Source organism: Neophocaena asiaeorientalis, unplaced genomic scaffold (assembly GCF_003031525.2).
Source record: "Neophocaena asiaeorientalis asiaeorientalis breed wild unplaced genomic scaffold, Neophocaena_asiaeorientalis_V1.1 scaffold64, whole genome shotgun sequence".
NCBI classification, from domain to species: domain Eukaryota; kingdom Metazoa; phylum Chordata; class Mammalia; order Artiodactyla; family Phocoenidae; genus Neophocaena; species Neophocaena asiaeorientalis.
Genome location: NW_020185334.1, coordinates 2,219,005 through 2,244,967, shown reverse-complemented (window position 1 = coordinate 2,244,967; position 25,963 = coordinate 2,219,005). Strand labels below are relative to the sequence as shown.

Here is a 25,963-nt window from a genome sequence, read left to right as displayed (position 1 = left end):
GGGAATAAGCATCTTTGTTAAAAAATTGTTTTTATAAGTAAAAGGCCCTAAAATAGCAAGCCTATTACTTGGCTGGTGATAAAAGTGAAGAGATCTAAGGAAGTACTGATATTTGTGGGTTTGGGAATGGTAACGGCCTTAGATCAAATTTCTTTTCAATGCCATGGGCCTATTGTAATGAAAGATCAGAAACATGACTAAATATTCAACAATAGAAAAATGATAAATTAAACCACAATCTACCTAATCACTCAGTGTCTGAATAAGGGTAATGGAATTACAGATGCTAATTTTTCATTTTACATTTTCAAAATATTTTATATGACATTAATATCACATCCACAAATAGCAAAGTCAAGATAAAAATGTACTGCTAAATATAAAAGGGAACAGTTGCTAATTCATCACATGAGATCAGCATTACCCTGATACCAAAAGCTAATTAAGGACATTTCAAGAAACGAAAACTATAGACAAATATTCCTCATTAACACAGGTTCAAAAATCTTTTATGAAACATTACTAAACTGAGTCCAGGAATATAAAAAAAGTACAATGAACCATGACTAAGTGAGGTTTATCCTAGGAAAACTGTACTGCTTAAATCTTCCTATGTATCACTTTTTGGTATTTGCACTACATAACTGTACTAATAAAGACAAAGGTTAGATCTGGCCCACTCAATATAGCTCTAAAATATTTAATATAAAACTCTGCAATCAACTTTATTTTAAATCTTCTTTCTCAAATAGTCACCTGAATACCTCAATTTAAAATATGTTCATTTAAAATATCTTCATTCAATAAGCTCATTCTAAGATTAGAATTAAGCGGCAATTACAACATACTTGACTAAAAGACAAAATTCAACATTTCTTGGAATCATAAATCCAAGGACCTCATATAAAAAAATTTCTTCACACATCTCTGAGTGGTATGGTTGTATTGCCTTATTGTGAGACTTACTGACAAAGGACACTCAACTCCTTAAAGCAGCCTCTGTGCTCTTCTGATGAACAATCCTAATGATATAGAGAATTCCTCTTTACCTTACACTGAAATCTACTTTCCTTCAACTTTTATCCACTGGTAAAAGCACTGACTTCTGAGGTAGTATGTGAGATTAAGTCTCTGTTTACATACTCAGCCTCCAAGTACTTGAAAATAACTATTAAGTCACTTTTTAGACTTTTCCTCTCCAGGCTAAATTAATTGAGTTCTCTCAACCACTGTTCATAGGATAACACTACTAAACTTCATTTTTTCTTACCACCACTTCCTGCAAAAGCCAAACATTTAAAACAAATGGGTTATAACATAGCACTATGTTCCTATAGAAATAGGCAGAAGATATGTGTATATCCTAATAAATTTACTGCAAGAGTCAATCAATCCTCAAATATCAAAATATCCTAGTTTCCGCCCCCTCAAATAAAAACAACCTAACAGATATTTCACTCTCAGTGCAAAAACATACTAGTGTAAGAAACAGAAGTAACTGAATATAGAACAGTTAATGCAATGGTGCTATAAGTAGTATTTTTTCATCTAGAGACGAATTGAGGCTAAAAGAATTGAATCCTTGTCAAAAATTATACCTACCTTTAAAAGATATACATATATGTAAAAAGCAGTAATTTGCAAAAAAAACCCCACATTATTTGCAAAGATACATGCTGATTTGCCCAGGATGGTTAAGAAAAAATGCATATGCTAGACAACAACCCTCCTTTATCCTAGCTTTCTCTTTGTTTAGCTTTGACATGGTTTTAATGTTATTGTACTAGTATTGGGTTATTGAACTCTTCAAGGCAGTTATAAAAACCACTTACGATGCTGTACTTCTTTGTTCAAAACTACTCAAACATTGCACAATTGAGACGGAAAACTATGTATTACATATTTTGTGTTAGTGAAACCTCACTAATTAAAGTCTAGTAGCAGTTACTGGAGAAAAGTCCACTTATTAATAACATATTTTGAAAAAAAGTTCAATGACTTTAGAATACATGGTGCCTGGATTCAAATTTCTATAACCTGAGAACACTGGAATCAAACCTAGGAAAGGTCTACTTTTATAAATGGACAATTTGTAGTTAGTAAATTAAAGAGACAAAGAATAAGCCACAGGAGTAGAAAATGCTGGTGCCAAAGTGAATTAAATCATGCATGCAGATATCATGTTATCTTCCTCACCAAAATACTCCTTGAAAATATGATTTTTTAAAGTTTATGTTTCCAAAGAGTTGATCTTCTTTTCTTTTATATCCAACATCCCCAAACGAAGGAAAACAAGTGAACATTTAGTTAGTATCTAATTCTTACCTGGAACCCACTTAATTTCCATTTCCATATCATTTTCTTTGCCTTTCTTTTCTTTTTCTTGAATAACTTGCAAGAGCTGCCTATATTTAGCAATTTGTTCTTCATCATCCTTCTGGCTTCTTTTTGTTTTCCCACCTTCTTCTACACTGGCTCCATCATCACCTAACAAAAAGATCAATTTCATTTAATACACAGAAATAATTTACTTCTAACTTCAGTGTTTAATCTCAGTCACTGCAGCACCCTTCTAAACAATGTCAGATACACTATAACAATAGAATATCAAAATCAGACTTAAATTTCTTAATACAAAATGAGTTAAATGACTTAGGTCTTATTTATGATAAAAATCAGTTGCAATATAAGTTAGCATGGTCACAATATTACACTTGGGAATCTCTTTTTATTAAAATTCATATTTCAAAATAATCCTGTAGTCATGTAACATCCTTAGACTTTTCCACCCTACAAGCAAGATAGCAGGGATGGCACTTTTTTCCTCTTTATGTCTCCCACCATCCAACAGTGTGGCTTTAAAATGTATGGTCAATAAAAGGAGCCTGAATAGTGTTGAGATGCATCTGATAAATGGATTTAGCCATTCATGCTGATGATACAGATAAAGGAAGTTGCCTGTAATCCAAAACAAAGAATAATGTGTCCTTTCCATTTGATAGTGAGCAAGCATGCTTACTCTCAGGATCTCATTAATACATTAAGAATAAAAATGAATAAATTAGAAGTTTGTGCAATTAATTTCCTCATGTGGAAAATATTCACGTTTACATTTCCTAATTTCATAAAAATAATTATAATACAACAGAACAGTATAAAATTCATGGACAAAAAATACGAAAGAAAACTAATACGTGAAAAGTTTGTTTGCTCTATATTTCCACTATAATTCTCCAAGTCAAAAACATAAATTAAGAACCTGGGTTTTAATGCAAAACATACTTACTGAATTGACTAAATGTCCCCAGTATAGGAAAATTCAGAAGTAGCATACAGAAGACCCTCCTTTCTATGAGCTACGGCTAACTGGTCACTAAATATGTCTGACATTATTAAGCATTCAGCTGTGAAACATCAATGTTAACAGACTGTCCTTACATTTTCAAAAAGGTGATGTGAAAAAAATTGGTTAAGTAAATGTTTTTATAGTTTTTTTCTCTAAATGAATAAAAAATAGTCCACGACATTCTTTCCATCCTATCACACTTTTACATTTTCACTCAAACAGCTGAAATTCATTTTTTTCCTGTTTGTGCTTTGTGCCACAATAATAATGTTGGATGGAATTCTGTCATGTATCCCGTAATTCAATGGATAAAACATCAGGAACACATTAACAAAATGGCAATGTATTTCTTTCTATTAAAAGCTTACTTCTGAAAATATAATTAGAAGCAAGTTCCTTCCAGGTTGAAATTTTAGTGGTAAGTCTCTGATGGCCTACTTTAAATTGATTTTTTTCCAGTACTAAAATTTTACTTTCTGAAACTCTAAAATGTGGGTTAACTCATGGAAGTCTGTTTTTTCCCAATTCAAGGACAAAACTTTGTGAAAGCCTTAATAATATAAAAGGCGAAAAAAATTAACTGTAAATGTAAGAAACCCTGGTATAATCTCTTATAAACTACAACAGGAACATATAGTAACTCTAAGGCATTCAAATATACTAAATGTATCTATCAGAGGTACTAAACTATAGATTAAAGTGACTTTGCAATCAATTAAAATACTGAAGAAAAATTAAAATGCATGCTTTAAAAAAGTTAATTAGTATATTTCAAACAAAAAGCCATTAATCCTTAAAGTTTTAAAAGTAAAGACATATGACATGAGGTAGTATGCTAAGACTTTACATACATTACCTCAATTTTTCCAACCATGAGCAGGTACTATTATGATCCTCATTTCATACCTTTGGAAAGAGAAGGCTTGAGGGCTAAGAAAACCTAACCTAAGGAACTTCACTATGTGGTGAAGTCAGGATTTGAATCAGCAAAGCCCAAGTCCTTAACAAGAATATATTGACAAATTAATGGTTATCTTCCCATAATATTTACTGCCCTAATGTATTCAATAATGTCATTTCAAAATCTAGTTAAGTTCTCCCAAAGCAAACAAAGAAAACCTATTTGAAAAACTTGTATTCAATCCTCTTAAGAATACACGGAATGACCTTTTTTCCTTTATCTTAGAGCTGCTACTAAAGAAAAACTATCCAGAATCTTCAGAAAAGTGTTAAATGACCATATAGGTATATAAATAAAAGAAAATGTAGATAAATTAGTGTATCTATGGGGGTAAAAAATGTAAAGGCTATTTGAGAAAGACTCAGCTGTTCTGTATACACTAAAAATAACATGGTCACTCAACTGTTTAGAATGCCAAAGAAATTAACAAGCAACAGCCATCAAGGCCTTAAATGTGAAGGCTTTTGTGTCCATATAACTACCACTGCAAATCATATACTTTTTCAAAGACTAGTAGATACCTAAGAAATTATGTGGTTTTATTAATATGAGATTTCTGAACAAAGAAACTGGAATGATTAAACATGATTCTCCATTCAATGCGTAAACAGAGTTCAAGAGTAATACTTTATGAAAAACTTAGATCAGTGAAGCAGTATCTTCAGTAGCCTAAAATCATAGGATCTTAAGAAAGTTAAGGTTTAATGGTCCTATGATAATACTAAGGAAGCATTTTAGGATTTACGTAATTTCACATTTATAAAATTGTAAATTATAAAAATAATATATATGCAAAAGAAAAACCAAAAGGACAGGTATGAAAAATGTCAGGCTATAAATAAAAGTAAGAATATTCACTCCTGCTAATTTAAAATACTTTATGTTTAACTTTTATGGTTCTTCATTTGCTGTCAGCACATAATTCTATCTTACTCGTAATTGTGCATGGTTGAGAATTCATCTAATAAACAAAAATGAAAGTGTGAAGATATCTGGGAGAGAGTATCAACCAAAAACTAATAAGAAATTACAATCAAGCAACCAAATTTCCAAACAGAGCCAGATCCAATATAAGGGAAAAGGGGTTTTTTGGCCCTATTTTTAAAAAATGAGCTATTTTAAGCAAACAACATATATAATTTTAAAATACACCATCGATCATTTTAATCGTCAAAAAAATTTTTAGATAAAGATATAGACAATCTGAGAACTTCTGCTTCCATTAATGGGAAGCTAGGTACACTTCACACCAACCATTTTACTGAGGACATCAAGCTGGATGAAGTGTTTAAAAAAATCTTTTTAAAAGATTCAGAGGGATTTAAAAAAGAAAACTTCAAAGAACTGACAAATTAGTGAAGAATTACCAAGTCAAAATCAAGGAGAAGATGGTGATCAGAGAGATGACCCCAGTGTTCAAGACCTATTTGCCCTGAGTGCATGTACTGATCTACCAAAGAAACAGCTGCGAGACTAACCTACAGTTCTGGCAGCCTGGCAGGCTAAGAAGACAAAAGTTAAAGAACCAGCTAGTACTCCCACATTTGGGTCCCACAGTAGGGACCCAAAAGGATATACTCGAGGGCAAGGGTCAACCAGAAGTAAACTAGCTCTCACACAGACTTGCATTGCCCACTAGGTCCAGGGAACCTCAAGTCTTAAAATTTGGAGTGATGTGGCTCCAGAATGACCAGAGTAAATGAAAGTCCTCTCTGATGAGACACTCTCACCTCAAATATCAAACTGGCACAAAAAGTTAACCAGGCATACAAGTGAACAGGAGAAGTATCTTGTAAAGTAACAGAAATCAACTCCAAAAGATTTGAAATAAATACTGAAATTATCAGACATACACTACAAAAACATGTTTCCTCTGTTTACAGAAATAAAAGAAGGCACTGAAAATAACTGCAATGAGTAAAAAACATTAAAAAGTTGATATTGCTGACCTGAAAAATAGTCAAACTGGACTTTTACAAGTAAAAAAAAATATAATAATCAAAATTAACTCAATGAACAGTCCATCAGCAGATTCAACACTGCTGAAAAGAGAATTAGTGGACTGGAAGATAGGTAAGAAAAAATATTCAGAAAGCAACACAGAAATACAATAGATAAAAAATACAGGGCTTCCCTGGTGGCGCGGTGGTTGCGAGTCCGCCTGCCGATGCAGGGGACACGGGTTCATGCCCCGGTCCGGGAGGATCCCACATGCCGCGGAGCGGCTGGGCCCATCGGCCATGGCCACTGGGACTGCGCGTCCAGAGCCTGTGCTCCGCAACGGGAGAGGCTGCAGCAGCGAGCGGCACACGTACCGCAAAAAAAAAAAAAAAAAAAAAAAAAAAAAAAATACAGGAGAGAAACAACATGGAAGTTACAGTGAAACGATCTAACATATTTAATTGGAGTCCCAGAGGAGAGGGGAGAAGAAATACCTGAACAGATAATGGCTGAGAATATTCCAAAACTGATTGAAAGATACCATGCCACAAATACAAGAAACCCAACCAACCCCAAGCACAATAAATTTAAAAAATCTATTCTTAGTTCATATTAAAACTGCAGAAAAACAAAAAGGAAGAGAAAACTTTAAAAGCAGTCAATGAATAAAATCCAGGCAACCTTCAAAAGACTGAAAAAAGTAGACTGACGGCTGACTTCTCAAAAACAACAATGAAGCCAGAAGCCAGCAGGATATTATCCTCAATGTGGAGACAGGAGGACTGTCCACCTAGAATTTTTTTTACCAGTGAAGATATCTTCACAAATAAGGCAAAAAAGGAAATTTTTAGAGTAAACTAAAATTCAAGAACTTGACACCAGTAGATACTACTGGAAATTATCAAAGATATACTTAGGGCAGAAGGAAAATGATCCCAGACAGAAGTATGAGATTTAGAAAAGAATAAGGAGCAAAAGTAGTATGGAAAATGTGGGTAAATTTAAACAAAAGAGTAATATTAATGTCCTATGGGACTTAAGAATTACAATATACAGAATAGCATGAAAGTTGTTTTAAGATTCCTTGTATTCTCTAGGAGGGTAAAAATATTAATTAGCATTAAACTTTAATAAGGACACAAGTCATGATTTCTAGGATAATCACCAAATGGACAGAAAGAGTCTACTTTGTAAACTAATTGAGCAGAAAAATGAAATGTAAAAAATAATCCAAAAGAAGTTCTTAGTTTAAAAAGGAGGGGGTAATAAAGCATTTTACTAGTTTAAGTGATTGCATTACTACAACAATCATGACTAGTCTAAAAGGCCAGACTTTTTTTGTGAGGTCAGGGTTTCAAAGAGTTTTTGGTTAAAGAAATTCAGGCTAAGAAAATACCTTTAAATAAAAAATTTCAATTACTATCTAAAGGTGTATATAATACTGTGTATGTGAGCTTGCTTCACAGACAGTTTGAAGATTAGTTTGATATTCCCTTTTAAGCTACTGTCAAACTTATTTCCATTAGTAAGTCTAGATTAGGTATTCAAATGCTTACAAATGTAGAACACCAAAAGATGAACAGTACCTTGTAGCTCCTCTTCTATCTCTTCTTCGTCTTCACTAGAGGAAGCTAAGTAGGCTTGAAAATCCATGTCCAAAAGCTCTTCCTTTTTAAACTTCCTGTTGAGTGTTGTAATTCTTTCATGATCTGTCTCATCCCAAGTGATCTCCACCTTTCACCAATGAATAAGAAAAAAACAACAAATAAAATAAAAATGGAAATGTCAGCAACCCAAACTTGTTAAAGAATATTTATCGTTAATTTGTATGTTTAACAGTAAACTAAAAAAGTTAAGACATGCTAAAACAAATAATAAATAACATGCTTAATGAAAAGTTTTCTACCTGTGGAAAGGGAACCATTTCAATTAACCTGTGCCTTCATCCTCCTAACTCTTTACTATATGCAAGGTACTCTATTATTTGGAGTAAAAATTCATCAGTGTATGGACTGATTGTGGTGAAAAGAAACAAGAAAATGCACTAGTGCAAAAAGTAACATTATTATGAATGAGTCAAGACATGTTTTTCACCTGGAGTTCTAGGCATTTCAGGAGGTCTACAAACTGTCTGAAATTTGCTGATAAAGCTTTCAACACAACCTCAGTGTGGTCCATTTTCCAAAAGAGATTAAGAGCCACTGATGAAAAAGGCATCTATTTGTTGGAAGTACAGTAAACCCCCACAACACAGGAATTCATCTATAACATCATCGATCTTGTGACTGGCTCCTGTCTTCTATGTAGTCCCCATTCTCAGAGTCCAGTTAAAGGTTTAATCTTCATCATAGGGCAGGTCCCACATCCTTGCTGTTTTTCCCCCTCAGGCTAATCTTTCCAGTTCAGGACAACAAAATGGGCACCAAGAGATCCAATCCTTAAAACAGTTGCCATTGTCAGAGAAATTCCAGCTAGTCACCATTCAGAATTATTCTTATTCTGATAATTAAGACTGAGCTGATAACCACAAAACCACTGATGGAACTGGAACAGATGTGGATGATACAGCCAGACCATAGGAACTCCAGACTGGCTGGCTGGATAGGCTTGCCCATTTTTCAGTCTTGAAAATAACATGATCCTACATTTTATGTGACTGAATCTTTTAGACTTCACTTATTGCATACTGGTGGGGTTTCCCTGTACTCAGTAACTAATTAAGGCCACACAGTACCCACAGGCTGCAGGTGACAGATACAGCAGCTCTCTTTCTGCCACCAGCCTATCCTCAGAAGAGCACAGTGGCTTGTCACAAAAAAGGCAATGAAAAGCCTGTATGGCTGCTGCAGAGTCCAGCTGTGGATAGAAGGTATATGGAGTAGAAGAGCAGAGAAACTAGGCAGCTAAGTAACATACTAATTCAATAAAAATCTTTTGGCTGTTCATTATTAAGCATTAATGTGACATCTAGTAGTCCTGAATTATTCTACTTCAATTGTTTTTAGAATTTTGGATCATATCTGCAGAAAAAATGTGTTTCTATTTTAAATTTCCACTGGTTTTAACTGTGATTTGAAGTAATCTGTTACCTCCTTACCCCTACTCCCTAGGATATTAATAACTAACATATTACTTATTAAAGAATCTAGTGAAGTAACACTCTATGGGAAAGACAGAAGAGAAAAAAGAAACATTTGCAGGTAATTGACTCAGGCTTAAAGGCATAACAAAAATTTGAAAATAGGTTCCAACACATGTGGGAGATAAAAATGCAAATACACCTGTGTTTGATTTCTATTTGTACTTATGCTTTAAAATTTTGAATCCTTTCCATTTCTAAAGATGCTGTAAGTAAATAACTCTTTTCTTAAAAAAATTGAGTCCAGCTATGTATTTTCTAAAGTTGAGAAATACCGTTGATGTTCCCATTGCAGCAGATGTGAAATATCTTGGCTTATATGCTGTTAAATCCACTTCTGAGGCTACATCCTTGGGCTCATCATCAAAAGTAATATCATCTGGTATAAACCTAAGAAACAAAGAAAAAAATAAATTTATTTAAACATATGCTGCAGTGATAAACAACCAGAGTTTAGATTCTCTTCTAATTAGGTATAGTGTATACATACACACCATACAAGAGATTCTACAGAACACACATGTAGATGAAGCAAACAATGTTAGAAATAACCTTGGCACAAAATTTCTGAAATTCCTAAGCTATAAATCTGTAATTCCCCCAAATTTGAGTGAAGTCTGTGTAGGCAGAAACCCTGCATTAGGAGTCAGTTAATATGAGTCAGGTGTAAACACACATGGGTCCCTCATGTTTCAAAAAGACCTAGATTCCTGATAGCTCAGTCATTGGCTTCCTATATGATATTCTGAAGATCAAATAGAATTATTAATGGGTAAGTGCTCTGAATATAAAGTATCATACATATGAGGTGTCACTGAAAATAAGGAAAAGCTTAAGGTTGATTCTTCAAGACTAAAAAAATCTTAACAATTTTATAATTTTTTTCACAAATAAATAGCTGTTAAATGTAAATCAGTCACTGTAATTGTTTGACAATTCTTAGGCATCAGGCTAAGGAGTGGGAGGAAAAAAGCAAAGAGAAATGATTCATGGTTATTATATTTAGGTTTTGTCATTTATATAGGAGATTTTATTTCCACACATGAAAAAGCACCGGCTGTATATTGCATCAAAAATGATTTTTGAGGGGAGGAATGAATAATTAAGGTTCATTAGGTCTACATCAGTGGTCCCCAACCTTTTTGGCACCAGGGACCGGTTTCGTGGAAGACAATTTTTCCACGGACGGGGGGTGAGGGTGGGGTGTTAGGCTTAGGGCAGTAACGCAAGCGATAGGGAGCAATGGGGAGTAGCAGATGAAGCTTCGCTTGCTCGCCTGCCGCTCACCTCCTACTGTGCAGCCTGGCTCCTAACAGACTGTGGACCAGTACCAGCCTGCGGCCCAGGGATTGGGAACCCCTGCCCTAGATAACAGGATGGCAGCAGAAAATTCAATTTTCTTTTATAAAATTATATATGACAAAATAAAACAGGGAATATAAGTTTTTCCATGGTCACTGATCTTATTTTCTAGGTACTGCCAGAGCTTATTCTAATACTGCATAAAAATGTCCCAAAAAGGAAACAGAAAGAATAAAATGATCCTGAAAAGAACATGAGGACATGAACTCATGATACGCAGAGTTTGACATTCTAACAAATGTTTGGTAACTACTATTTATATATCCAAAACAAGTACCTCCTTTTGAAACTGTTAACAGAAAAGAGAAGGAAATGTCTTGTTTGATGAGATATGCCCTTCATGCTATATACTTAAGCAGGCTAAACTCTTACCCTAAACTATCAATACAAAAAATTTTACTTGTGGGCTTCCCTGGTGGCGCAGTGGTTGAGAGTCCGCCTGCCGATGCAGGGGACACGGGTTTGTGCCCCGGTCCGGGAGGATCCCACATGCCGCAGAGCGGCTGGGCCCGTGAGCCACGGCCACTGAGCCTGTATGTCTGGAGCCCGTGCTCCACAACGGGAGAGGCCACAACAGTGATAGGCCCGCATACCGCAAAAAAAAAATTTTACTTGTATTCTTCTACAAGTTGGAATGCTTTTGAAGTGTGAAAGCCACAGTGATTATCAATTGATGCATTTTTTTTCCATAAAATATTTCATTTTGAGAACAAAGCCGCTAACAAACCTGGATACAAACAAGTGAACAAATGGTTCACTGGGTTCAAAGAACTAGGCTAATGATAAAATGGTACAGTAGTTCGGCTTCCCGGTTTCCTTAGAACAGACATTCCCAAACACCTAAGGTTTTTCAGCTTGGGTCAGTGTAGCCTGAGTACGTGGTGGAAATAATGCCCAAGTCTGAAGATAAAGCCAGCAACACCATTCACTGAGCAGCATTGCCCAACAGAACTTTCTGTGATGATGGTAAAGTTCTGTATTTGTTCTGTCCAACATGTGGTCATTAAGTACTTGAAATGTGCCTAGTGTGACTAAGCAAATGAGTTTAAGCTTTTTTAAATTTTTAATTAAATAAATGTAAATAAGCCAGATATGACTACTGACTACTGTATTGGATGGCACAGATCAAGAGATACTAGTTTATTACAAGTAAATTCCTTTGCCTCCACCTCAATGCTTTTTAAAAAGTTACTTCACCCTGGTTCCTAGTTCTAAAAGAGAGCTGCAAAGAAATAGCTACATAAAACCCATCATCCTAAAAACATATTTGACATATCTGAAAGGACATAAATGCGAGGTGACTCATACCTAATACTTTAGCATTTTCTCATTCCAGTTTTCTTTCTTAAGAGTGATGTTCTACAAGAGAGTTCACCAAAAGCAAAAAATCCTCTTAGAATGTGAAAGGACAGAGAGCACTACCAGTTCTAATATTTCAATTCTTATAATCATGTTGTGCTACAAGATTAAATTGGTACAACACACACTAGATTACCTGAGATCTATGAACGAGCAACTACTTTCGAATTCCAGGCCATCACAATCCTCATAAATTTTAGCGGCTGTTTCAAGAGAATCACAGTCTACTACCGCATAATAGTACTTCAGTCGTTTGAATTGATAATCTCTCAGTTTTTCTCTACAGGTCCTAAAAGGGGAAAAACTCATTAGGCTTACTTAAACAGGAACACAAATACTCTCTCCCTTTAAAAAATAAATGTAATTGTTCCAAGAAAAAAAATTACAAACTGGTTTTTATTCCAATCCAACCTTCCTTTATGATTTTGCCTTCATGAACATTAAATACTTAAGCCCAATTTATTATTTTGACAGGTACAGACCAGGGATTTTGACTGGAATTTGCTATCTAGAAAAGGAAAGCAAGAACTACATGTGCTTACCTGTGATTGTAATTCTTAGAATAGCTATTTTTTTGTTTGTTTTGCTATCACATACAGCTTTCTCAAGTAATACCACTCGAGAGGATCACTGTATTATAAAATATTCTAGGAAAGCATTAGCTTTTATTATAAAGAAATTACTGATCTTGTAAAACTTTATTCAGGTGTTGTCAAGTCTACGTGGTGTAAATTCAACTTACTTAACTACAGCATATTCTTTGAGGGTCTTCATCTGCTCTCTTTTGCCACCAATTTTTATTAAGTGCACATATAGCTCCACCTAGTGGATTAAAAACTACCTTAAACTTTTTTCTATACTACATTACGATGATTAAGAACTTTTTCTACTATTCTTGTATTTTTCTATTTAATCCTTAAATAAGAGAAATTACATAATTTGAAGGCAAATAGTTTCAATTCCATTTACATAAAAAGCAACATCTCAGAAAAAAAGCAAAACTTACTGATTCAGGGCAATGAGGCTGAGACCTCTAAATCAGTTTAATCATGACATGTTTTTAAAACTGCGATAATAATTTTCATGAATATAGAAATACAAATACACACAAAAAAATGTTACTGGAATAGTGTGCCACTTCTGACAGACTTTAACCTGCTTTGAAACCTGTTTTAACCATGAATGGCACAAGTGTAAACTTTAGTCCCAACTATTAAAGTGACCAGAATTCTGAACTAGTGACACAAACTCATGAGGTTTAGTTTTATTTTCTAGAGTGTTTTAATACCAGTCCTTTTCAGGGGCATCTTCAGGAATGCTTAATAACTCTACTGGTCCTTGAACTTGCTCTTCCTTCATCCTCTCCTTTCCAAATTCTGAAGCATATATCTAAACACAAAAAAATAAGATTAATGTAATTTATATTTCCCTTTTCTTATAATATACAGACCTGTCAAGGTCAGGAACTCTAAACAACTGGACTCAATGAAAACAGCAAGAATGCTTCACGTCCAAACCCACTATAGGAAGCTAAAGCATCCTCAGGAATAATCTTAAAAATAGTCATTTTGGCTAGGGATTAACAGATGTGGGCTTGGGAACAAAAATAGAGTATCTCCTCCATACATTCTGGGCTCTAAGGGAAAAATTAAGAAAAGTGAAACAAGATTCTAAGTTCAAGGAGTGATACATAAACACACAGACACACACACACACACGTGTGAAAAATGATTGGATTAAATAATTTAAATGAGATATATTAAAATGATTAAAGAAATATATAAAACAATGAAGAAACATAATTTTGTAACACCTAACTTATCCCTAAAATCATATCGTTTATCCAATGCTTTCTTTTAAAGAAATTCTTTAAATAAAAAAGAACTGATGACAATCTTATCACACAGGTTATATATAGTCTTGGTATAAGAAGGAGTCACACTCGCCTAGATTTGGTATTTTTCTAACTTGGCCACTTTTGAGATTCAAGAAATATAATGGTATTAATCTGCATTGTTTTGATACAACTGGGCTTAATATTCATCTATTAACTAATGTACACTTTTTTGAGTTGTTTGAAATATCTAATTTATCCACTAGGGGATCCAAGTTTTTCTTACTAATCTAAGTTGCATAAAATAGGTTTCAATGCAGAAGTTTTTAGTATATATGCTTACATCTGTTGATTCTTTGTATTTTTTTTCCTCTTTGTAAGTCCAGAGATTTCTACTACCCATCTCCTAAAACACAAGCTTTAACAAAAATACCATTCTATTTTATTCTGCCAGTAGTTTTAAAATTTTTTTCTTCATTTCATCTGGCTACCATTTGGGGCTATCACAAGGACCTGCACTAAGTTCTCCAACACAAGGACTTGTCCGTTTGTTCCAATACCATGTACTCAAGAAGTTTATTTTGTTCTAAATTATCATACAAACTCTTCTATCTACCTATTGCATCAAGTTGTCCCTGTACTTTTACCCAAAGCTATTAAATTCTGTAGCATTATAAAATGTTGAGATTTTGTAATTGGTAGGGTGAATCCTTTTATACTGGTATGATTTCTCAAAAACTTATGAGTCATTCTCACTTGTTTATTCTTTTAGATGATTAATGGTAACCTTTTTCTTAACTTTCATTTGAACTGACACTTTGATTGAAACTATACTAAAACTGCAGAACTGACATCTTAAATATTTAAACTGAACAGTAGTAATTTAGAGCTGTTTCAGGCACTGTACTAAATACTTAGCATGATCTTCTTTTCATTTAATCCTTACCACTACCTTAAGAAATACTACTGTTATATCCACTTAGAGGAGAAAAGACATTTGAGAAATTAATCAATAAAATGCACAAGATCATACAGCATGTATCAGAATCAAGATTTGAATATAGGTCTGTCATACTACAAAGCCTAGAGTCTTAATACCTACGCGGGCTCTCTAGAAATATGGTATCTCAAAATTTATAAGTTTTTCAAGTATTATTTATCAAGTGTAACAGCTTACTTCATATAGGTCATATTGTTTAAGGTAATTTCTAAGGCTTTTATATGTTTCTGCTGCTAATTTTTCTTCTTGCTAATTCTAGTAATGAAGAATTTTTTAAAATATTTATCTTATACCTTGTCCCTTTACTGAGCTTTATTATAACAGCTTTTCAGTTGATTTCTTTGTTTTTTTTAATTAAACACAATCATATAACCGAGCAATAATTTCACCTCTTCCTTTCTTACTTTCATACCTATTACATCAGTTTTGTGCCTTAACTGTATTGGACAACTTCCAGATTATTTTCCTTAGAAGGAAAACTATGACTTTAAAAAACGAGATTTAACTTAGAATGCTTAGAAATATTTACTTCAAAATAAAATCAATTCTCACCTTTACAGAAAATATAACACCTCCTTTAGGTTTAAATGAATTGAACAAAGCCAGCAAATCTTTTGCCTTCAATCTATCCCAGTCCATGTTGCAAACTGCTAATCGATGCGTAATCTAAGAAATGAGAAAAATTAAATACGATATAATCTATATCATTCCCAATGCTAGCAAAATTAAGATAGTAAAAATATAATGCCTTCTTTTCCCCAAATCCTGAAATCATTAATACAGTATTTAAGTGGTTTCAATATGTAAAAGAAAACTTCAGATGAGTCACACAAAAGTAAAACTGTCAAGAGAAAAGCACTTTCTCTTACTTGGTTCTTAGTTCTTGAATCAGAACATGATGACAAGCTGATTCTTTAACCACCAAGTTTGTTAAGCTATTCTGCCACCCATAAGTAGGAAAGTTGAGTATATTAATCTACAGCATTTCTAATAGGTGCAGTAGGAATTGAAATATAAACTCCTAGTTAAAACAAGAATTTTCTAAAAATTTCATTTGACTTTTAATTATTTATATAGAAGTTCATCCCTATCTGCTTGGACAGACATGTACTTTATATAGGTATATTCTGTATCAAGAAGTTTTAATCAGAATCATCATCAAGAGTATTATTTACCAATAAAGCTTTTCCTTGTTAATTTAATGACATCAATCCTACCATCTATAACAGCTACTTCTACTGTACTCTTGACAAATAATCTTATTTATTCAAAAGGTCACCTCATCAGCCCGAGGAGCATCTTTATCTAGTTCTCTCCAAGCATGCTCAAAACCAGATTCCTCTGGAAGTAAATATGCCATATCTTCTTCATCTTCAGAACTACTTTCTATATTTCCTTTGCCCCTCGCAAGATCGGGGCCACTGTCACTTTCATCATCATCCTCACTATCCTCATCTTCATCTTCCTCCTCATCATTTTCATTCCCTCCATCATCATCATCATCATCATGAAGATCAGCAGCAACAGCTCTACAAATGCCTGTAAATTCATCTTCAGATTCTTCATCACCTCCTATTTCACTAGCACTTTCTGAATCTTCCTCCAGAGCTTCTTTGTCAAACATTTTACCACTTGCTGAGTTTTCATGACCATCACTGTCTCTTGCCATTATGAATGGAACCACTGCAAAAAGGTCAAAGGTAGGAGAAATTAAGAAAACGTAAACACTGAATTAAATTAAATCCAAGTTATTTTGACCTCAAATCCAGTGAAAATATAATTTCTATGAAACAGACTAAAGGAAAATATAAATTTGGCAAAATTCATGCCTAACCAAGTTACTTAATAGAAATCTTAATATATACCCAGATCACACAAGTAGATTCATATACTCATTCAATATTTATGGAGTGTCTGCTCTGTGCTAGGTACTCAACATACTACCATTGGCAAAAGAGAAGCAATCAATGCCCTCAATAAGCTTCCAGTCAGGTGAAGAGGATATGGACAGTTATTGATCAAATAAAATCCATCAAATCAATGCACATTAAAAAATGAAATTACAACTAGGATAAGTGCCAAGAAGAAATGTTACAAGGTGCTATGAGAGCACAAAATAGGGGTCCCTAAGTAAGTGATAAACGAGTTGCTACTAGAAGGATGAAGAGGAATTAAGTAGTCAGGGTTAGACTAATAGATGAAGGAAATGTTCCAAATAGCAAGAAAAGCATATGTAAAGATCCACTAATAGAAAAAAGCTGGCAAGCATGTCTGGATTACAGATAGCCAGAAGTCTTCTTGTACAGAAGTCAAGTAGAAAATGAAATTGAAGAGTTAGGTAGGTGCCATGTAGCTTTGGACTTTATCGTAAAAACATATGAGAAGCCACTGCTATTTTCAGAAGGAGGGACATCATCAGATTTGCATATTGAGATCACCTCAGCAACGGTGTAGAAAACTTGAGGGAGTTAAGAGCAGATGTGAAAAAGAATTAAAAGGTTAGTACAGTATTCCTGGTGAGAAATGAAGGTAGCACTAAGTTGGTGGCAGTAGAGATGTAGAGTAGTGAGTCGCTCTTGACTTTCAGAGTCAGGAGGTAAGACCAACAGTAATCAGTGACAGGGGCTTGATATGGGGAATCTGGGCAGTATCAAAGATGAGTCCTAGCTTCTTGACTTGCAGAAGGAGCTAGCTAGTTAGATGGACAGACAGAAAAAGAGGTAATGATAGAAGAGAACAAGTTTGTTTGGTGGAGGTATATCATGAATTTGGTTTTGGATATGTTGAACTGGAAGTGCCTCTGAGCCATCTAAGAGGAGATATAGAGAAGGCCATCGGCTGTATGAGTCTACAGCTCAGAGAAGTCTGAGCTGGAAATAAAGTTTTTGACTGATTCTTGTATATAATAACAAACGTTGTGATGTGGATAAGATCACTTACGAAGAGAGCAAAATAGTAACTTTTCTGCTATATCTTAAAGTTTGCAACTGACTTATGGTTAGCAATATATGAGTGAAAGACTGGTTTCACCTTAAACTGTTTTTTTTGGCCCTCATCATACACAGAAAGGACTGATTTCCTATTTCTAAAACAATCATATGCTTCTATCTATTCTGTGCATATCTGTGTGAGTATAGATATATCTTATATATCTTATTCATCTTTAAGTTGGAGTTTATGTTTCTGATTCACATGTTCTAAGTGGATAGAGCCTATAAGTGGTCCTATAATCTTATAATAGTCATTCACTGACCAAATATTGAGTACTATGTACAAAGAATTGAGCTGGGGGGACCAGAAAGGGAGATGATTTATAACATGATCCCATGCTCTTCATGAGCTCATAAACAAAAGAAATCATTTACTGATTTATGAAATTATGTTCTAAAGCACCACAGAGAGAAACACCTAAATTTGCCAGCAGAGAGGTATGTATAATAAGGAAGGCTTCAAAAAGATGCCCGACCTGAGGCCAAATGAAAAGGAGTTTTGTTAGGAGGAAAATAGGAACTGAGCTTTATTTTAGTACCACAAGAGGGGGGAGTAATAAAAGATAACTAACTAGTAAATGTGGAAAAGCCAAAAAAAGGCATTATCATAAGTTCTATAAATGGGATCAGAAAAACACCACCATGATAGTGAAAGAAAGTTACTATTAGATAAGCATTAGAATTCACTTTTAAGCAACCTGCTTAAAATAACACCTTGGGGACACAGCTCTATCGAGTATTGCAATATTTCTCAAACATCAGTTATTACTATACAATTTTCATGATTTTTGCTTGTCACCGATATTTTTCATGAAGCTGAACTTTTTTAAATTAAAAATATTAGCTTGTTCTAAACAATATCCCTGAAGCCACAAACGTGATATAGTGGTTACATTTTTTTACCTAAGATGTTGAACTACGTAACTATTAATATAAAAAATGTTTGAGTATCACCTGACATATGACATCTTCTCACATGACAATGGTACACATATCACATTTGGGGTTGTATAATAAATTGATACATGGGAGACTTAAAGAGATCTAGTATTTTAATATTTTTAACAATATCAATTACATTCAGAATATTTATTCATTCACTAAACATTTGCTCAGACCCTACCTTGTACAAAGGCCTTATTCTAAATAATGACGGAATAGAAAAATAAGTAACTGCTTCTATTCCTAGATGGTACTGCTCCAGTAGTGACTATAAACACTACTGTTATTCAGCTACTTTAAAAAAATGCTTTATCATTTTCCCTCTCATTATAAAAGTAATGAATGCTCACTGTAAAAAATTAAGAAAATATGGTTTAGCAAAGAAAATAAAGATGACTAGTAATTTTTCATTCAGAGATACTGAGTGGTTATTTTGGTACATAACTCCCTAAATTTGTTTTCTATGATATGCCCACTAATTTAAGTAGCTAGTCATACCATTTATTCTGTTTTGTAACCTATGTTTTTGGGTTTTTTTTGGTCGCACCGTGTGGCTTTCAGGATCTTAGTTCCCTGACCAGGGATGGAACCCAGGCCCTCAGCAGTGGAAGTGTAAAGTCTTAACCATGGGACCACCAGGGAATTCCCATGTAACCTATTTTTAAAACTTCGTATGTCATGAACATATTTGTATATGTCATAACTTATTTAATCAATCCCCTAATGATTTATGTTACCATTTAAAAAATTTTAAAAACAATGCTATAATGCACAATTCTTTAAACACATGCCCAACCGTTTACTTAAAATAAATTCTAGGAGTGCAAGTGCTGGTCATCAACATTTTAAAATGATACGTAATATTAAACTGCAACTCCCTACATCATCTTTACCTCATAGCACTTAAAAAGCCCCTTGTACACAGTACTTGCTGGAATGATAAGTCATGAATGAATAAAGAAAAAAAGATGGTGCTGGTGGAGTCACTTGATCTCTACTTACAGATAATGCTTTTTCTAGACTGTGGAACCAATGTAAATTACAGCAAACAACATGGTGGGGTAGAAAGAGTCAAAGACCTAAGTTACTGGCCCAGCCTGTGTATCCTCACATAGATCACTTGTTTCCTAAAGAATATATCCTAATTTCTCATGGTTACTGAGAAAATTAAATTAAAAAAGATATGCCAAAAGATTCTGTAAAATCAACCCCAAGGATTATATGGATATGTTATATTAATCTAATGCCCTAAATCTAGTGAAATTTGAAGGATACTAGACTAACTTCGCTCACAAACTCAGCATCAAGCCAACCTTGCTGCTGTTCCCAGCCTGATCTTATCCTCCACTTTCAGTAACCAGACTTGCATCCCTTGTCCCTATACCTCAGTTTGCTGTGTGGTTCCACTATAAATCTCACCCCTGACCCCTAGTCCCTGCTATTTAGAATTCTGTCCACTGCCTGATACTTCCTACCTTCCCAGTGTGATTATGGCCTGTCAAGACCTCTCTCTGCCTCTTCTTGATGCCTACCTTCCTTGGGTCCTGTAATCACAGCCAGCCTTTGTCTGGCTTATCTGAACATCACCAATTTTCAGTTACAACATCAACCATCAGCAATACCAATACTCAAAATTTCCTGCTGCCAGAGGTGATGCAACTTTTTAATAAGCTTAGAAAACTTGTAAACATGAACTAGAGTCAGATGTTTCTTACTTAGCTTCAAACAACCATTTCTAGCTTTATTATTCGCTCACCCCTTCAGACACCTTATTCTCTAATCAAATGGGAATACTGATCTCTTCTGAGCAAGCTCAACTGTATCTCTGCTCAAAAAGTTCTTTCCGTGTAGAATACTCTGGATCCCAAATTTAATTCTTCCAAACCCTAACCAAAATAGCACTTCACCTATGAATTTTACTGATTACCATATCTTGAGTGACCTCCTGCTCCAAATTCTCAGAGCCCTGCTCTTCTATGGCACTTTAAATTACTCTATTTTGTATTATGGTTCTGATTAATTTCTTCTGCTTTAGATCTGCACTGTCCAATATGGTAGCCAGCAGCCACATGTGGCAATTGAGCACCTGAAAGATGGCTCATCCAACTTGATATTAGTATGAAAATAGAATATAAAATAGCCCATTACATTTTTTATGTTGATTATATATTGAAATAATTTTTGATATATTAGGTTAAATAAAATATATTAATAAAATTAATTTCACTTGTTTCTTCTTACTTTTTAAAGTGTCCACTAGAAAATTCAAAATTATATATTTCTATTGGACAGTACTGCTTTAGACCAGTGACACTGCAGAGTTTAGCAGGTTGTTATTTGCAAAGGTGATCTGCAAAGAGTCAAGAAGGGCTGAAATCAAGGCCAAACCCCAATCACCAATCCACACACCCTGCAGGAGTACTGCCTCTGTTCAGGGGAAAAGAACCTGTGCCTCCCTCAAAGGTGCTGTCCTCACCAAACTGTGAGTTCTGGAAGTGCTGTGTGTCCAGAAGGGCACATCTTTTTCTAATTTGCACAGGCGTCATATACACTAACAGTAGCCCTGAGATGGGGAAACCATGTCTTACTCAATGTTCTATCTGCCACATATTAGTTACTAAAAGTAGTTGAATGAATGAAGGAAGGAATGAGCACCCAACTCTACTTACCTTCTTCAGACACACCTTTTTATCCTGTGATGAGACCATATAACATTTTATCTGGTTGGAGAACCTAGCTGTCACTAGTGCCCACCACAAATCAAAATCACTGCTTAGCCTCAAGACCTAAATTTTTGTCTCTCTTCTAGCCATTATAGCATCAAATAAAAAATTCATTATCATATGGTATTTTTTCTTTCATAGCTTTATACTTCCAAATAAGCATTTGACCACTTTTATGATACTATGAAAATACTCATTAGATATATTTCCTTTTTTAAAAGACCAGTGTAAAAATAAGTAATGTAATACCAAAGAATCTTTAGTTCTTTCCAACCAACCTGATTGCATTTCTCTTCCTGTCTCAGAATACTTGACTTTGGGAGACTGTGCAATTTCAGAGGTGCCTGAGTCTACTGTTCTTAATTTTCCTTTGGGAAACAAGTCCGTATTATGTTGAACAATGGTTTTTTTCCCTTTTGTACTTTTTTGTATAAATTCTTTGCTATCGCTCTTGGGACTTGTTGACTCTATCTTCTTAGATTTGCACGAGGTTTTCATTTTCTGAATTCTCTCCGAGTTATCTAAATCATTCTTATTTCCAGAATCCTTTTGATTAATTTTCTTGGTTTCTTTCTTTTTCTCCTCAACAAGATTTTTTGATTCTTTTTCGTTTTTAGTCTGGGGTTTTTTCTTCTTCATTTTCTTTTGGTTCAAAGCTTTATTATCTTCATCAGAGAGATCCGAATCAGAATCTGAAAGGTCGTAAAAACGCTTCAAGTCCTCTGTAGTGCTATGGTTGATGGGGCGTCCTCTTTTATCCACAGCATAATTCAATTTGAACTTTTTGTCATGAAACATTGCTCGAAATCTCTTGTCAATTTTGATTTTTCGATCCTTTTCTGGCATTTCCCAAAATCTCGGGTCCTTTGCAACCCGCCTAAACCGCTGGTCACTCATTATTTCTTGTTTGGACGCCATTTTCAAATGTCTGACTGGACAAATGCTTGAAGAAACCAAACACTAAAAAATAAAACAATAATGAAAGGTTACTAATATAATTAAATAAGATGCTTTGGGAATATTAATTCACAATACTGTATTCTAAGGTAAGTGTAAGTAAAATAAAAGTAACATGTCTAATTTCCTTTCCCAAACTCATTTTGAGTCACATGCAGAAAATAAAAAACTATCAGAATACATTCTTTTGAGTACAGATCATATGGAGAAATAAATTTAAGGCAAAACCAAGCAGAATTCCAGGTCTTTATGGAGGGGGGCAAATGATTATTAGCCAACTGCCCTCACTTAGATATCCTATATTTCTACTTGTATACTTGTGTTACAAGTAAAAAACTAATGTAATTTAAAAATTCCGAAGTCTCAGTTGGTCTTATTTGTTTCTTCACGTTTTGGTCCCATTCTCTCCGTTAATCCTTACTTCACTCTACCCGGAACAGCATTTACTTCTATGTGGCTAGTCTCCTAACTAAACAGACCAAAATCAATTCAGGTTTAGCTCAAAGTTCCCCCTTTATATACTACCACCCTTCATGAATCTGGTGAAGTCTCACTCTAGTTAATAAATACATGGTAGTAGTGCTTTGTTTCAAAAGCAAGGCTTGACTATGATGCACTTATACAATTAAACATTTAACGCTCTGAACAGCCTTATGAGGTAGGGTAGGTACCATTTCATTCAACTATTACAGCTAATGTGTGTAAGTGTTTAGAACGAAAGCACTTGATACACTCCTGATATTCGGAGAGGGGAAGGCGACCTAACCTCATCTCCGACGCCCGCCCTCATCTCTGTAGCCCACCCTCCCCTTCTACCCACCCTCTAACGCTGGGAACACCAGGGTGACCCCGGAACTAGGGTCTCCTTCCCAACTCCCAAACCTCAGAGAGCCGGAAGAGGGAAGAGGTCCCTCAACAGGACGGGGAGGAAGAGCAAGGAAGCCTGAAGAAAGAAGTCGGAAAGGCAAGGAGGAAGAGCGCGGCCCTCACGAATCCGATGGAGGCCCTTTCAGAGACTGATTCTGCCCCCTCGACAAGCCCTTTTTCTGGAACCTAACCCCACTCACCAATTCCAAGACTTCTCCGAGCCACACGTAGGCCCCCGACTCCCACAATCCTCAGCGTGACGTGCAGCCGTAATGGCACGCGAACTGGGCCAAACTTCTTCCGCTTTCCCTCCGCGAAGCTCTCCAGAGTCCTCGCTGAAGCTGCGGCGCATGCGCACGGTAAATGCACCTGCAAACGGCGTCGCTGCTGGATATGCTGCGGTTGACCAGGTTCCCGCCCCGGTGGCGGCGACCTCCGGCGGCAGGGGTCCCCGCGAAGAACGTCGGCTTCAGGAAGGTGGCCTCCGGCGTCTCTTCCCTGGGCAGCGCCTCGCCCAGATCCCTAAACATATTCGATCGGGATTTGAAGAGGAAACAGAAGAACTGGGCGGCCCGGCAGCCTGAGCGGATAAAGTTTGACTACCTGAAGGAGGAGGTGAGTCAGCGGGACGGCGGGGAGGGCGGCGCCGAGCCTTGGCTTCGGGTCCGGGAGCTCCAGCCAGGCCCCGGCCGCCCCCACCTCGCTGTGTGAGCTTGAGCAGCCGACCTGCCTGTCTGGGCCTCTACTGTAGTCTCCCAGCGGCCGGGCGCCGGTGTTTGTAAATTGCTCTTCATTCATTCATAACCTCGGCAGATGGTGCCTGTATTACAGGTGTGACCAGGGCAAAGTAAGACCGCTGCTCTCAGGAGATTTCATTCTTGTGGGAGGCGAGACAGTGAACAAAAACATGTAATTTCAGCTAAAGAAGTAAGGCCAGGTAACAAAGTGAAGTAGTAAGGTGACTGCGCTGGTCAGGGAAGGCCGCTCAGGCAGACGACGTGATGAGGAATTAGCCAGGCTGGGATCTGGGGGGAAAAGCCTTGTAGGCAAAGGGAAAGACAAACCCAGAGCCCCTGAGGCCGAAAGGACCTTGTTGAGGCTTCCAGGGACCTCCATTGGGAGGTCAGGGAGGGCCCAGCTTACAAGGGCCTTAACGGTTAAGGACTTGGGATTTTCTTCTCCATCTCGGCTGTCCATTTGATATGGTAATTTCTGGCCGCATGTAGCTATTGAGCACTTGAATGTCCCTTTGAGATGGGCAGTAAATGTAAAATACACGGGATTTCAGTGACAATGTGAACAAAGGATGTAAAATATTTCCTTAATATCTTTTTACGTTGATTACATGTTGAAGTTCTATTTTTGATACATTGGGTTAAATAAAATGTTAAAATTAATTTCTTTACCCTTTTTAAAATGGCTACTAGAAAATTTTAAGTTGCTCATGTGGCTCTGATTGTTTTTCTATTGGCCAACATGGCTCTAGAGGAATGTGAGACTGTCGAATGCTTTTAAGCAATGGAGTGATGGGCTCTGGTTCGTGTTTTAGAAAGATTCATTAAGATAAATTAAGATCTCTGATTTGTCTTTGCTGGTTTGAGAGACCTCTTCCTCTCTGCCTAGGTGGACTAGGGACTTGAGCAGGTTTCTGCTTTCTGGACAGGCAGCACAGAGCTCAGGCCTCGTGTTTCTTCAGGGATGGACTAAAATTGAAATCAAGTGTAATGAGTTCTTTCAAGCCAATGCAGCCAACATTTACTGCCCCTACTTTGGGTAGAGCTCTGTGCAAGTCCTGGCCTGATCAGATGAGTGACTCTGTCCTCAGGGTTCATGGTGACATGTACTTAGAAGATGTGAGTTTCCAGCCACTCTTCTCCAAGAAAAGCACCTGGATTACAACTTGACTGAGGCCTCACCAGTGTTTAGGACTAGAATAAATGAGATAAAGTATATGAGAGTTTTTTTTAAAAATAATAAACAAAAGGTATTCATATTAAGAATGATGTACAAAGTGGAGTCCTCTGGGAAATGACTTCTGCTCTCCCTCCTCCCTTACCCCTCCTTCCCCCCCAAAGCAAATACACATATGTTCTGAGCTTTCAAGGCCTAATAGAAACTCTGGGATGTTTATAAGGGAATGAGTGGAATATTAGGCTCCCACATCTTTATTCCTGCCAGACGAAGCTAGCCCAGCAAAAAGGAGGTGCCTACCTTATGACCTCTTTTAAATTAGGGTGGGATTGAAGAGGTTTCTTCAGATTTGGCTGACTTCTAATTTGCAGATGTTGCTCAGAAAAGTTGTTTACTCATTTAAGAGTTCCACAAAATTTGTTAGTATTTATCAAATAATAGAGTTTTTATTAAGTGATCACTTATACATTGATCTGTAATAATCCCCAGCTAGCTAATTTTTCACTTTCACATACCTCATGCTAATATCTATAGACAATAAAATGCTTGTTATGTCCCTGTTGATTTTTTCTTTTAATTGGGGTATCCTGTTGCTTTTTGGCCTTGCATTCTTGTATCATGTGTAATAAAA

At 35.8% G+C, this 25,963-nt stretch overlaps 2 protein-coding genes across 4 annotated transcripts in view; one reads left to right on the top strand and one right to left on the bottom strand.

Annotated features, from left to right (window-relative positions):
* Positions 1-23,688, bottom strand: part of ESF1 (ESF1 nucleolar pre-rRNA processing protein) — a 58,359-nt gene extending 34,671 nt beyond the window's left edge. The window contains exons 1-9 of the mRNA XM_024735443.1: positions 23,622-23,688; positions 21,876-22,557; positions 16,222-16,625; positions 15,495-15,608; positions 13,397-13,497; positions 12,245-12,397; positions 9,663-9,777; positions 7,835-7,982; positions 2,326-2,487 (exon numbers count right to left, since the gene is read on the bottom strand). Of these exons, the coding sequence (XP_024591211.1) occupies positions 2,326-2,487; positions 7,835-7,982; positions 9,663-9,777; positions 12,245-12,397; positions 13,397-13,497; positions 15,495-15,608; positions 16,222-16,625; positions 21,876-22,515 (1,837 nt within the window). The 5' untranslated portion in view covers positions 22,516-22,557; positions 23,622-23,688. The remainder of the gene's footprint in view (positions 1-2,325; positions 2,488-7,834; positions 7,983-9,662; positions 9,778-12,244; positions 12,398-13,396; positions 13,498-15,494; positions 15,609-16,221; positions 16,626-21,875; positions 22,558-23,621) is intronic.
* Positions 23,689-23,784: 96 nt separating this feature from the next.
* NDUFAF5 (NADH:ubiquinone oxidoreductase complex assembly factor 5) overlaps positions 23,785-25,963 on the top strand; it is a 29,299-nt gene continuing 27,120 nt past the window's right edge. For 2 of the 3 annotated variants that reach the window (XR_003001875.1, XR_003001876.1), the window contains exon 1: positions 23,789-24,036. Coding sequence is in view for 1 of the 3 variants with exons in the window: in XM_024735436.1 (XP_024591204.1) it covers positions 23,785-24,036 (252 nt within the window). In the remaining 2 variants the exon portion in view is untranslated. Of the gene's footprint in view, positions 24,037-25,963 lie in introns of all 3 variants that reach the window. The other variant, XM_024735436.1, reaches the window with a different exon arrangement.